Raw genomic sequence first — 13923 nt, 5'->3', positions numbered from 1 at the left:
GGCTTTGCCCACTTTTCTTTTGTTTACCTTTCCTTTTTTTCACAAGAGCCCTTCATGTATACATACATATAATATATATTTTTTTTAAGTTTATTTATTTTTGAGAGAGACAGAGCACAAGCAGGGGAGAGGCAGAGAGGGTGACAGGGAGACACAGAATTTGAAGTAGGCTCCAGGCTCTGAACTGTCAGAGTAGAGCCCAATGAGGGGCTCGAACTCACAAACTGTGAGATCATGATCTGAGCCAAAGTCAGACGCTTAAATGACTGAGGAACCCCCTAGAGCCCTTCATATATTAAGGACACACTGTTATGTATACTGATTTTACCCCATCTGGTTTGTTGCTTTCTTTCTTTTTCTTTTTAACTTTATGATGTTTGTTTTCCACATAGGAATTAAAAAAAAAGTGCTGATTTGCATCTGGTAATGGAAGAAAAACACTTTTTTTTTTTTTTTTTTTTTTAATGTTTATTTACCGAGGGAGGGCGTGGGGCAGAAAGAGAGGGAGAGAGAAAATCTCAGGTAGGCTCTGTGGTGTCAGCGCAGGGGTGGCTCAATCTCAGTAACCTTCAGATTGTGACCTGAGCTAAAATCAGGAGTCAGATGCTTAAATGACTGAGCCACCCAGGCACCCCAGAATTTTAAATTCTTATGCAGTGAAATTCATTGTTCCCTTTTGTGGCTTCTGGGTTTTATGTCTTGCTTAGAAATGCCGTCTCCATTTAAAAATTACTTAAAAATTTTCTTCTATGTCTTCTTCTAGATCTTTAATAAGTTTTACTTCTTAAAAAATAAGTTGTACTTCTTATACTTAGTAAGTTTTACTTCTTATATACTTGAAGTTTATTTGGATAGAAGGAATAAGAGATCAAGTCTAATTTTGATGGCTGTGGCTTGCCAGTTGGCGACACTATCCTTTCCCCATTAATTGGAAATAACATTTTATGAGGTGAGGAAAATTTAAATACAGACACATCCTCTCCCTTCCCATCAGCAAGGAGAACAACATCTATTTGGCCTCTTCCGTGGGCTGAAGAAAAACCTGTTCAACTGCCTATTTTGGCTTCGGAAGCCAAAGGTGTCACCTGAATCATTACCCCATCATAGCTGGTACAGTCCGTTCCAAGTGCCAATGGAACCAGTAATGAGCAAACCAACTGCCCCTCCCCTTACAAGAGTGTCTCAATCCTCAACCAACTGGTTTGGGAGAAAGAACCAGATTACTTTTGTTTCTTTTTCCCCACGCCTCGCATATTATTTCTCTCCCATTACAGACGTTCTTAACCTGAGGTCCATGGACTCCCTGAGGGTTCTGAGGATGAGTTTCAAGGGTTCCACGAATGCCTTGACACTGAACAATGAATAACGTGGAGGGCACAGCTGCATAAATCTGGGGAAGGGTCTCTAGCTTTCGACAGCTTCCCAAACTGTGACCTTAAGAAGACTAACACCATCCACTTCTTTTAAATCCAGAACAAAACCCAAAGCCAAAGCCCAGAGAGAGAATGTACTTGGGATTTAAGAGATAAGGAATTAATAAGACTGCTCAATTTATGAAATCTTCATAATCAGCACTTGACTGCTAGTGACGGAACCAAGACCACTTCATCTAATGGGAAAAGGAGAAGCTTCTCTTACTTACCATCATAGCCTCCCAACACAAGCCACGGGAACACTGGCCCACCGAATGTACCCAGGCAAGGATCATGGAGCAAACTGGTATCGTTCAGAGAGGCAGGAGCCCTGAGAAGAAGTGTAGAAAACAGCTCCCAATTACAACAAGCCTCAAGACATCACAGAGACCTAAACATCTGCAGACAAACAGTTAAAGAGGCCGACGATATCCTAAGCATGATGTGGGCTCTGCGGCTCCGCAAGTGAATAATGCGGCTTGGCACTTGCCTTTGGGAGCTCAGAGCTGCTGAGTGAGAGGCACACAAATATAGCACGATGTGGTCATTAGTGCACAGGCATGGCGCCACGGGACGGGATGTCACACGGTGCATGGAGCACTGGGGAGGGAGCACTAACACACAGAGGAAACTGCCACCGAAAGCGGGAGAGCAGGCGTGTGCGGGAAGAGAGCAGCAGGATGGCTGTGTGAGGAGCCACACCAAGTCCTGTGGAGAGCACGGGGCACCCACAGAGGGGAGGACTTCAGAGGGAAGGGACGGGGCTGGAAAGAGGGAGGGACAGACAATGAAAAAAAGGGTGTCATGAGCTGTTGTTTTACAAAGAGGACCCAGGTGGCAAAGCGGAAGAAGGTCCAGAGGTGGGAAAGAAAGGGGAGGGAGAGCCCCCAGACTGTCGGGAGGTCTGTGTAAGGGCCCAGACGAGGGCAGAGCAGTGACGACAGCCAGTGGAGGAACGCGCACCTCAGGACACATCCTAAGCAAGGACACGTGTGCAGGTCTCACACAGAACCCGAACCACGGCTCTTCCAAGCCCACGGCTGATGGACCCAGGTCCTGAGGGGTTGGATCACCTGCTTGGAGCAAACAGGCTGCAGGGACGCAGTCAGAGGCCAAGCCCCATCGTCCCGCACATCGGACTTGAGAGCTCATCCAAATTAAAATAAGAATTATGCAAGGCGGGCAATGGGGAAGGATGCAGAGGTACGGCCTGAAGCCGACACAGGTGCCATCACACAACACAGGGGTCTGGGGACAGGAGATCTGTGCTCGGTTCTGGGGGCACCCGGCATGCCGCTCCCGCAGGACCTCCAGGGCAAAAGCCCGCACAGAGCTGGAGGGTGAGGAGGGAGGTGAGAACGGGAGACACGGAAGGGCAACCATGCAGCACACAGAGCCACACATGGGCACGAAGTGGCCCAGGCAGCGCTTCTGCACTGATCTGAACCACACCCCGCCCTGGACAGAACGCAAGTCTCATGCATCTCCCTCACTGTCAAAATTGTGTTAACTTCCATTTTGTAAGACTGGAAGTAAACAGCTTTCTCTTTAAATATAAAAATTGAACAATATTATTTTTTTTTCAGTTGTGAAACTGCCCATGGCCGCCCTGTACCATCCACCCTATGGAGAGTGCTGGCGTAGGGGATATGGGTGTGCCCTTACTGTTTTATGGGGGAGCTCAGATTTTCAGAGGTGAGCTCCTTGAATCAGTGTAAGCCAGGCTCACTCGGCTCAAGAGTCACACCCTCATAGCCAAAATAGAACCAGACCAGATGTCACAGTAGCTGGCTCCTGAGGTGTGGTTAGCTGACAGCACACTCACAAGTGACCAGGAATAATTTCTCTGTCTCCATAGTGACAAAACAGCCACGGTGGCCGTCTGGATGAACAACGGTCTCCAGGCCGGCTCAGGGCCTGAGGGACAGCAGGCCCACCAGCACAGGCTGTTCTCCCTGCTAGGGGACCAGGCCACCTCACAGGTCTCCGAGCACAGATGCTCTGTGGCTAGTGCCCATGATAGAGGCCGCCTGCCCCGCTAGACGTGCCTCCAGTGGGAAGCAGCTTCAGTGCCCTCCAATCGGAACTGCACCCCAATCCTGCCTTCACTCTTCAAGGGGACACTGCATTTTTAAAAACAATTAGACACCATGGTAGAAGACAAGAAAAAGCACTAGAGCCTTCTATTCTTGTACTGTGAGACCAGTGGCTGTGGGGCAGATGCAATCATGTGTTAGCAAATCAGGCATATTTGCTGATTTTTTTTTTTTTAATTTTTTTTTTAATGTTTTATTTATTTCTAGGAGAGAGAGAGAGAGAGACAGCGTGAGCAGGGGAGGGTCAGAGAGAGAGGGAGTCACAGACTGAAACAGGCTCCAGGCTCTGAGCTGGCAGTTAGCACAGAGCCCGACGCGGGGCTCGAACCCACGAACTGCGAGATCATGACCTAAGCGAAAGTCAGATGCTTAACCGACTAAGCCACCCAGGCGCCCCCACATTTGCTGATTATACACCATATAATCAGCCACTCCCTAATTATACACCATGAACGCTCCATGAGCGCTCCCACCCCAGGGCCTTTGTGCTTGCTGGCTGTCTACTTGGAACACCTTTCCCTCCAATATTCACAGGCTCCCTCCTTTCCTTTCTGTCTGCAGGTCTCCTCACCACCTAAAGCAGCACACCCCCAATGCCTTCCATCTCCTCTTCAGGCTTAATCTCTCCAAAGCTCTGCTTTCCACCTGGCATCAGGACAGGTATCTATTTATTCACCCTCGGTCTCCCTCCATCAGAGCGCACGTGTCACAGGGCAGGTGCCTCTGCGTGCTCACTGCTAGGTCTCTGGCACCTACAACATGTGCGGCAACAGCAAGTGCTGGCGTGCAGGTGGGCCGAGCGATGACCGTCTCCCGCCACGTACCGTACACAGTACAGCAAGTGCGTATGATAATCTGCATACACGAAGAAGTCGTCTCCTATTTTACGGTCCAGCATGGAATGGCTGTTCTGGAAGTAATTTAACACGCTCAGGATGGTGCAATTCCTGTTATAGGGTGAGAGGGGGGCCACGCAGATGTCCTGAAGTGTCACAGTCTCATTGTTGTAAGATGCAGTGATATTTTCGATGGCGATCTGTAAGTCAAGAACCTGAAAGAAGATTTTAAAAGTAAACAAACCCAGAAACACATAAGATTTCTCTCAGATTGTGACTAATTGTTACTGCCCTGACAGGTGAGAAGATAAAAAGTATTTGTGGAGGGGCGTCTGGGTGGCTCAGTTGGTTAAGCATCTGACTTTGGCTCAGGTCATGATCTCATGGTTCGTGGATTTGAGCCCCACGTCGGGCTCTGTGCTGACAGCTTGGAGGCAGGAGCCTGCTTCAGATTCTGTGTCTCCCTATCTCTCTGCCCCTCCCCAACTCATGCTCTGTCTCTCTCAAAAATAAAATAAACATTGAAAAAAAATTTTTTTTAAAAAGTTATTTGTGGAAAAGCCTTCCTCACACAAGGTAGTGGACTAAGACATGCTATGGTTAAATATCGGATGACAGCAAAGGCCCACTCTTAAGAGACAGCAAGCTGGGATGGAGGCCCTCTTGAGAGGTGTCCAGAGAGACAGGGAAGGGACTCTGACATCAGGACAGATCTCAGGGCAGGATACATGTACAACTCCCGTTCTACCCTTCTGCAGTAGTAACAGGGCCACAGAGGGGAGACTGGGGCAGTTTGCATGGGCCTCTCGACACCCCCTCTTACTAACAAAATGCCACCTACTGCCTTGTGCTGTACTAGGATTATTTATGTATATCCCCATATTTCCCAACAGAGAATACATTCCTGGAGGTAAATGACTACGTTGTGCATCTTTTGCAACAAGCTGAGAAAAAGCAACATGGTCACTCAGTGGAGAAAAGATTCTGTTCAGGTCTTGAGACCATTTTGATGTTTTTCAAGATACCAGACTTTCTGTAGGCAAGAGCAATATTTAAAGGAAAAATCATGTGATCGAGCAACCGTTCATTAAAAAAACAAGCGGGATGCCATTTATTCACAGATAGAGTTCTTCAGGTCAAGTGTGATAAGGGAGATCAGGAAGGTTTAAAGGCCTCTGTAAGAGAGTGGGATGGATCTCTCCAAATGCACCTGCTACCAAATGCAGGCTGGGGCTCACCTTCCGGAAATGATAAATTCATTCCTGCAGGGGGCCCAGCAGCAGCTCCTGCCTAGGCCCCCAGAACAACATTAAAGAGACTTCATTCCTTTGGGTCCTGGCACATTACCTTTCAATAGCCAAAGGAAAAATTTAATAAGTTCCTAAGGTAAAATATAAATACATTCTGCTTCAACAGAATCGTTTCTCTCAATTTCAATAAAGAAGCAAGGCCTGCTATATGAAGGAAATACAAAAGCAGTCTACGGTCAATTTTTCAGGAAGTTCGACATCCACCATTCACTTTCCTGAAAAGTAAATGAAAAGCAAATGAAAAGCACCTTTACCTTTTTACTGTTAAGATTTTCAAGATATATTGCCACATTCAGCCCCAAGCCCACATCAGGTAGAACCCGTCAATATGTCAAAGCCAGCAAACAAACCACCCGGCTCCCCAGAATGGATTTCTGCTAAGAGCACATTACCTGGTGCAAGATCTCGATGTCAAGTGGAGGTCCGAAGGGCACGTCAGACCCCGAGGGGTATGGCTCGTAAGTGTGTGCACTGGTATGGGGGGCCTGGATGATGAGCTGCTCCGTGCGGAAGAAAGGCCCAAAGTGCGTGTCAAAGTACTCTTTCTCCAGGCGCGCCTGGCTGCTGGGGGCTGACCACAGGTCCACCGGATTGGTTGTGACCCGCACAAACACCAGGCCTGAAGAACAGGCGGCAATGAAGGCCAGCGAGAAGAAGATGATGCAGCCTGGGTTCCGGACACAGAAAGAACCCCACTGGGAGAAGAGCCGCTTCAAACAGCCCTCAAATGCCGCACCAAGCGCGTCGCAGCAGGACGCCTCCCCTGGAAGAGCGGGAGAGGAAGGGAGGGTGGAGGTTAAGAGCCAAGCCATTCCTGAAAGTCGGAACAGGGAAAGCGTTAGATACTTCCGCAGGGGCCGGGAATAGTGGCCGCAAATAGTGGCCGCACCAGGGATGGCACGAGATCCGGCCCCTGGCATTCCCCGCCCCCAGCACCTATCTGCTCAGGAAGCCATCTTCCTTGCCTGCCCACGGTGACAGTGCCTGCCATCCCACCCCACAGAGAAGCGATGCTCACACAACAAGCAAAGTCCTCTGAGCACTCTGTCCCAGGTGCTTCACATCCACCTGTGTGGCTATGCCTGCCCCTCCATAGCTCTTACCCCAGTCCCTAATTATCCTGTCCCAGAACAGCACATGAACATTTGCTGAGGAAACGTGCACTCATACAAACATAATCCTAGCCATCTGAGTACAAATTTGCCTACCTTTGTCCCTGGCATTTACAGAGAAAGCTATGTTGCTATCAATGGGGGTGTACTCGGAGACAAAATAGCGTTTTCTGAAAAACAAAAGCACAGAGGCAGTATTAGTGGACTTTCGACAAAAGGAGGCCATTCCTCTGACAGTCCTGGAGACCCATGACAAGCTCACTGCTCCATCCTAGTTCCTTCCGGTCTAATTGCTGCCTTCTTCCCCCCAGGTTCCCTTGCACTAAGTCCTCCTGCTCACCAGTCTCAGGAGAAAAATCCAAGATGGTATTAAAAACAAATTGATAAAGGATAATTTCACCTTGTGGCCTTCATTTATGTTTAAAACTTCAGATCCTTTAAAAACACAGTGAACACTGGGGCGCCTGGGTGGCTCTGTCAGTTAAGTGTCTGACTTTGGCTCAGGTCATGATCTCAGAGTCCGTGGGTTTGAGCCCCATGGTGGGCTCTGTGCTGACAGCTCAGAGCCTGGAGCCTGCTTCGGATTCTGTGTCTTCTCTCTGTCCCACCCCGCTCACACTCTGTCTCTCTCCGTGAACACAGTGAACACTGCCGTGCAGCAGCAACAACCACATCTAGCGCCTGGAGCCAGATGATTAGCCACATTACTCTAACATCAGTCTCCAGTACAAGGAACCAAGGCTCCTTGCAGAAGAGGTGGATTCTAGGGCTGGCACAGGGAACACATGAGATGAGCCTGGAGCCTTCTGTGATTCCAAGAAATAAGAATGGGCTTTAGAAAGGTGAGGACACGTTAAAAAACAAAACAAAAACAAAAGCCAGAGTAATCAATCAGAAGGTCCTCCCAATGCTCAAAACTGGAAAGGTCTGAGCAATGAAACAATGACAGTATTGGACTGAGCCCACAAAAATTTTAAAAAAGGTCCATGATGTAAATATAATTGAGTAAGGGGTGCCTGGGTGGCTCAGTCAGTTAAGCGTCCGACTTTGGCTCAGGTCATAATCTCACGGTTCGTGGGTTTGAGCCCTGCGTCGGGCTCTGTGCTGACAGCTAGCTCAGAGTCTGGAGCCTGCTTCAGATTCTGTGTCTTCCTCTTTCTCTCTGACCCTCCCCTGCTCACACTGTCTCTCTCTCTCTCTCTCAGAAATAAATAAAACATTTAAAAAATATATTAAAAATATATATAATTCAATAAATAAGTAGAGGGTTAACAGTCTATACAGAGTAAGTGTTAATAGTAAATGCAGAAGAAACGAGGGGAACTATAAAATCACTAAATCACCCCTCGGCAAACACCACAGTAGTAACTGCTGTAGACAAGATCCACCAATGGAGGCTAAAATCAGTGGCTGACCGCTTGAGGAGAAACAAAGTATTAGCAGAGTTTGGATCTATCTCTCCTAAGATATTATCAACCTCAAAGGGAGAAACAGTAACTTTCACGTCCTTCACCAGGTGATCAAGGTTAACATCACCAGGGAAGAGACATACTGAGCTCAGGTACCAGCGATACATATTATACCCTGAGAAGGACATATCAATTCTGTGATATTCTGGTCAAAAACACATAACCTCAATCTAATCATGAGAAAATATCAGATAAAGCCAAATGGAGGGATATTCTACAAAATAACTGGCCAGTATGTATCGAAAGTGTCAAGGCCATAAAAAGAAATGGAAAGACCAAGGACCTGTCACAGACCGGGGGAGAATGGTAAACAAAAAGTGAGAGAGGAGTGGGGTCCGAAAACAGAACAAGAGTATCCGAGGAAAAGGTGGTGGTATCTGAATAAAATTTGTGGCTTAGCTAATCAGACCATACCATTATTTCCATGGTTTTGATCATTACATAGTATGGCTGATGCAAGTTACAGCAATAGGGGAAGCTGGGTAAAGGACATATAAGAACTTCTACTATTTTTGCACCTTCGTGGTAAGTCTAACATTATTTCAAAACAACCAGTTAAAGAAAATATATTGTCCTTATCAAGGTGCAGAAAATTAAAGGATTATAAGCACTGCATTTAATTAGATTTGAATCAGATTCAGCTCCTCTTTCTGTTAAAGAATGGGTGGTTAGGGGCGCCTGGGTGGCTTAGTCGGTTAAGCGTCCGACTTTCGCTTAGGTCATGATCTCGCAGTTTGTGGGTTCGGGCCCCGCGTCGGGCTCTGTGCTGACTGCCAGCTCAGAGGCTGAAGCCTGTTTCAGTCTGTGACTCCCCCTCTCTCTGACCCTCCCCTGCTCACGCTGTCTCTCTCTCTCTCTCTCTCCCTCCTAGAAATAAATAAAAAACATTAAAAAAAAAAAAAGAAAAAAAAAAGAATGGGTGGTTAATGCACAGTACTTTAAATCAGTCATCATTTTGAACAAATCAATGAAACCAACTTCATGTTCTAACAGGCTTCTGATTGTTTACTAGTTGCAAGCCAAAAGCAATTCATGGAGAGTCGTATTCACGTGATATTGGTTTCTTGATTTCATTAAGCTGGAAGCACCACTTGAATAATCTTGCTCTTCTCGCCCTGGGGAATAAATAAAATGGCTCACCTGTAGCACCACAGAGCAAAAAATGCTCCAAAAAACACAAGCAGAAATGCCATGTAGGTGGTCCACATGATGACGTACATGGCGTCTAAGCCCAAGATTCTCCAGGGCACAGGAGGGGGCGGGGGCTGGGGCTTGGGGCCACAAACGATGGAGCAGTCCTGGCAGCTGCACGGCCCCGTGACCTCATCCACAGACTCGTCACAGCCCTTGGTGGCATTGTTCATGGGCTCCATCCCATGGGCTGGAAGATCTGCAGGGAGGATGGGGTTGAGTATCTCAATTACAAACAAAAATTACAAAGCTTGTATTAAATTATATTTAAACCTAGTGATAAGGACACTGACATACCAAACATTATCATAAGAGTAAAAAGGACTGGAGGTTTCTGGCTGATCAAATGATGTTTTGCTGCTTAGTCTTATAAAATTTTAAGTTGCTTCAAAAAACTTTGGGCACAAGGTTTGTTGCTGAGATCATGAGTGCCCCACATTCCAAGGGAGATCTCCACTGAGGAGTGAGTCTAACATTATTATTCCAGAGCTCCCCTTTGTAATACTTCAGTCTTTTTTAAAAAAAGAAAAGAAACAAAACAAAAACCCAGGCTCACTCTTCTAATGAGGCAGCAACACTGGAAGGCAATTCCTTCTCCTCAATCCTCGCTGCTGGCCCCTAAACTAACCAGGGCCAGAGGAAACGTTCTAGTTACCTCTCTCACCAGAGGGAAAGTCCAAGAACCAGTTATCTGAATTTGTTTACATTCCTATTGCAGATTAAGGTTCCTGGGCTTTAAAACCACATCATAAATACACAGAACTTGGGAGTCTACCTGAAAAAATGGGTGTGATGGTGAAAGGCGCCTGGCCGTTGTCCTTACTGAACATGTACTCAATCCAGTTGGTGGCATTGCAGGCTTCGGCATCCTTCCCACACAGCAGTCCCAGGGCTTTGTCATTACTGGAAGGGGCCTCCACGTCCCGGCAGGCGTTGTACATGGCTGGCAGAGGAAGAAGGCAAAAGCACTGAACACCATGCAGAGAAGATCTTACAAAAGGCCTCTCAAATGCGAATTCAGCCATATACATGGCAATCCGAAGCCATGGGCTGGTAGGCAGGACAGTAAACACTAAGGGCAGGAGTGGAGACTTATCGCCCTGCAAGTAACATGCTGGGCTAGATTCCAAGTAACTAAAACATAAAAAGCACACAAGAAAGGCATGCGTAACTCACAGGAGCTGGGAGAAGTATTACCACCACTGCAGAGAAGAATGGACTAAGGCTGAGGAAGGAGAAGTAAGAACCTTAGTGACTCTTCACTCAGTGAAGCTGGTTCCAGAAGTCTGGAACAGGAAACTACATAGCTGAAGGGTTTGGGACTTAGAGGGGAAAACTGTTTTTAGAGGAGAGGTCACATGTGAATGAACCTAATACTACTCACTCTCCTGGCTTTATTTGAGTACACACAAAGACAACACACAAAATAAGGAAAATGTCAGTGACATTTTGCACATAAACACGTAGTAGTAATGGGTCCTATAGTAACATTCATTAACCAGCCCCTACTGTACAGGCCACTCTCAGGCAAACAGGCTTGAGCGATGGAATGCAGAAAAGGCCCATCAGCTGACCCACCTCAAAATATCCATAGGCCCTAACAGACCAATGGGCTACTTCTAGCTAAGCACGGTTACCAAAAAAGAGAGCATTCCAGGAGCACCTGGGTGGCTCGGTCAGTTAAGCTTCCAACTCTTGGTTTTGGCTCAGGTCATGATCTCAGGGCTTGGTTTGTGAGTTTGAGCCCCAAATCAGGCTCCAAGTTGACAGCACAGAGCCTGCTTGGGAATTCTCTCTCCCCCTCTCTCTCTTCCTCTCCCCTGCCCCTGCTTGCTCTTGGTCTCTCTTAGAAAAATAAACTGGGGGAAAAAAAGGGGGAGAATTCCATACATTGCTATACCTCCTCCTTGTCCCCTTTTAAGAACAGCCCCCACCCACTATCTTGTTGCAGACAGCTTTTGTCTATCCTACCCACTGCTCCCTTGTGGTGTATTCAATAAACTTCTATTGCCTTTGCTCTCCCTCAGGTGAATTCTCTCAACCTTCCCAGCCACGGCTGCCAGCCTATCATCACCCTGCATTTGGGGACCCCCATCCAATGCAGAGACACCTCATTTAGATACCACATCTACTTGTTAGAAACTTCCTAGGATCTTCTTCCCTAAACATTAAGGAGACACTGATAAATTCGCCATGTTTAACCCTCACTCTTGAAAGGAAGTTCAGATAAAATGACTTCTTTAGAACTATGATTATTCTATTGCCTTCTGGCCTCTATCACTGCTGGTAAGAAAATCTCCAACTGGTATTCTTTTGAAGTGATTTGTATATTTTTTCTAATTCTTTTTTTTTTTAAGTTTTTTTTTTTTTTAGTATTTTTTTTATTTATTTCTAGGAGAGAGAGAGACAGCGTGAGCAGGGGAGGGTCAGAGAGAGAGGGAGACACAGACTGAAACAGGCTCCAGGCTCCGAGCTGGCAGTCAGCACAGAGCCCGACGTGGGGCTCAAACCCACGAACCGCGAGATCATGACCTAAGCAAAAGTCGGACGCTTAACCGACTAAGCCACCCAGGCGCCCCATCTACTTCTTTTTAAGACACTTGTCTTTGGAGCTTTATAGTTTTTCTATGCTGTATTTACCTGTGGATTTTAACAGCTTTACTGAGATGTAATTACATACCATACAATTAAACTATCTGAAGTTCCAATTTAATGGATCTTAGCCTAGTCTCAGATATGTGCAACCATCACAATTTTAGAACACTTTCATCACCTTAAAGAAACTCTGTACTCTTTAGCTAATCCTCCCTCATCTCCCCCCTCCCCCCAAGCCCTAAGCAACCATTAATCTATTTCTGTCTCTATAGTACATTTGCCTACTTTGGACATTTCATATAAATGGAATCATATAATATGTAGTCTTTAGTGGCTGGCTTCTTCCACTTAACATAATGTTTTCAAGGTCCATCCACACTGCAGCATGTATCAGTACTTCATTCCTTTTTATGGTGCCATACAAATATACCACATTTGTTTATCTACAGATCAGCTGATGGATATCTGGATTGTTTCTACCTTTTGGCTATTAAGAACAATGCTCCTATAAATACTTGGGTACAGTTTTTGTTTGGACACGTTTTTACTTCTCTTGTGAGTGGGAATTACTGTGTCATATGGCAACCCTATGCTTGTTTCAGGAACTGCCAGACTGTTTTCCAAAGCGACTGCATCTTTTACATTCCCACCAGCTGTGTATGAGGGCTCTAATTTCACCATACCCTCCTGACACTTGTTATCTGACCTTTAGCTTCTGTCCTACTGGGTGTTAAGTGGTATCCCACTGTGGTTTTGATTTGCATTTCCCTGATAACTAACACTTTTGAGCATCTTTTCATGTGCTTATTGGCCATTTGTATAATATCCTTGGAGAAATGTCTGTTCAGATCATTTGCCCATTTTAAATTGGGTTATCTACTTATTACTGAGTTGTGAGAGTTCTTTATAGTAGATACAAGATTTTTAATAAGTAAATAATTTGCAAATATTTTTGTCTTTTCTTGATGGTGTCCTTTGAATCACAGAATTCTATTCTGATCATGTCCCAACATATCTATGTTTTTCTTTTGGTGTCATACCTACGAATCCATTGTCAAATCTGAGGTCATTAAGATTTATTCCTATGTTTTCTTCTAAGCATTTTCTAGTTTTAGCTCTTACATTTAGGTTTTTGGTCCATTTTCGTTTTTGTCTATGGTGTGAGGTAAGGGTTTAACTTCATCCTTTTCCATGAGACTACTGTTTTCCCAGCACCATTTGTTGAAAAGATTATTCTTTCCTCATTGAATGGACTTGGCACCCTTGTCAAAAATCAGATGACCACAGATATATACGTCTAAGTTACACCTTAGACTGATTTTAGAATCAATTTGTACAAAGAAGTGAGTTGGCATTCTAACGGGGATTGCACTGAATCTGTACATCAATTTGGGAAGTGGCCATCTTACCATTTTTAAGTTTTCTGATACATCAACATGGAATATCTTTCCATTTACTAAGATATTTCTTTTATTAATGTTTTATAGTTTTTAGAGTGTAAGTCTGACACTTCTTGTTAAGTCCTAGGGATTTTATTTTTAATACTATTGTTAATGGAATTTTCTTAATTTCACTTCCAGACTGTCCACTGCAAATGAAGACATACAACTGATTTTTATGTATTTTCTTTCTTTTTAATTTACCTGGCTTCAGGATTCATTTTCTGCCCCCATGTCTAAGGATTTCTCTCTCATCCAGTCTGGAAAACTCATGGCCATTATCCTTTTGCTTATTGTTTCTCCTCAACTTTCACTTTGCCTTCTCTGGAGCTCCTCACATTATCCTACATGTCACTTCTTTAATGATTCCAGATTGTTATAACTCTACACTGTTTTCTAGGTAATTCTCTCATTATCTTCCAGCTTACTATTTGGTTTTCAGGTTTTTATTTTATTAAATATT

General features: G+C 45.3%; 1 protein-coding gene across 2 annotated transcripts in view; it reads right to left on the bottom strand.

The window, feature by feature from the left end:
• Positions 1 to 13923, bottom strand: part of NPC1 (NPC intracellular cholesterol transporter 1) — a 54656-nt gene that overhangs the window by 16466 nt on the left and 24267 nt on the right. Inside the window, exons 5-10 of one of the 2 annotated variants that reach the window (XM_039218412.1) lie at positions 10202 to 10369; positions 9376 to 9625; positions 6863 to 6936; positions 6047 to 6468; positions 4333 to 4559; positions 1643 to 1743 (exon numbers count right to left, since the gene is read on the bottom strand). In XM_039218412.1, coding sequence (XP_039074343.1) covers positions 1643 to 1743; positions 4333 to 4559; positions 6047 to 6468; positions 6863 to 6936; positions 9376 to 9625; positions 10202 to 10369 — 1242 coding nt within the window. The remainder of the gene's footprint in view (positions 1 to 1642; positions 1744 to 4332; positions 4560 to 6046; positions 6469 to 6862; positions 6937 to 9375; positions 9626 to 10201; positions 10370 to 13923) is intronic. The other variant, XM_039218420.1, reaches the window with a different exon arrangement.

Source organism: Hyaena hyaena, unplaced genomic scaffold, assembly GCF_003009895.1.
Source record: "Hyaena hyaena isolate Hyena2069 unplaced genomic scaffold, ASM300989v1 scaffold_14, whole genome shotgun sequence".
NCBI lineage: Eukaryota > Metazoa > Chordata > Mammalia > Carnivora > Hyaenidae > Hyaena > Hyaena hyaena.
Note: the sequence above shows the minus strand (reverse complement) of the source record. Positions and strands in the feature narration are given on the sequence as shown.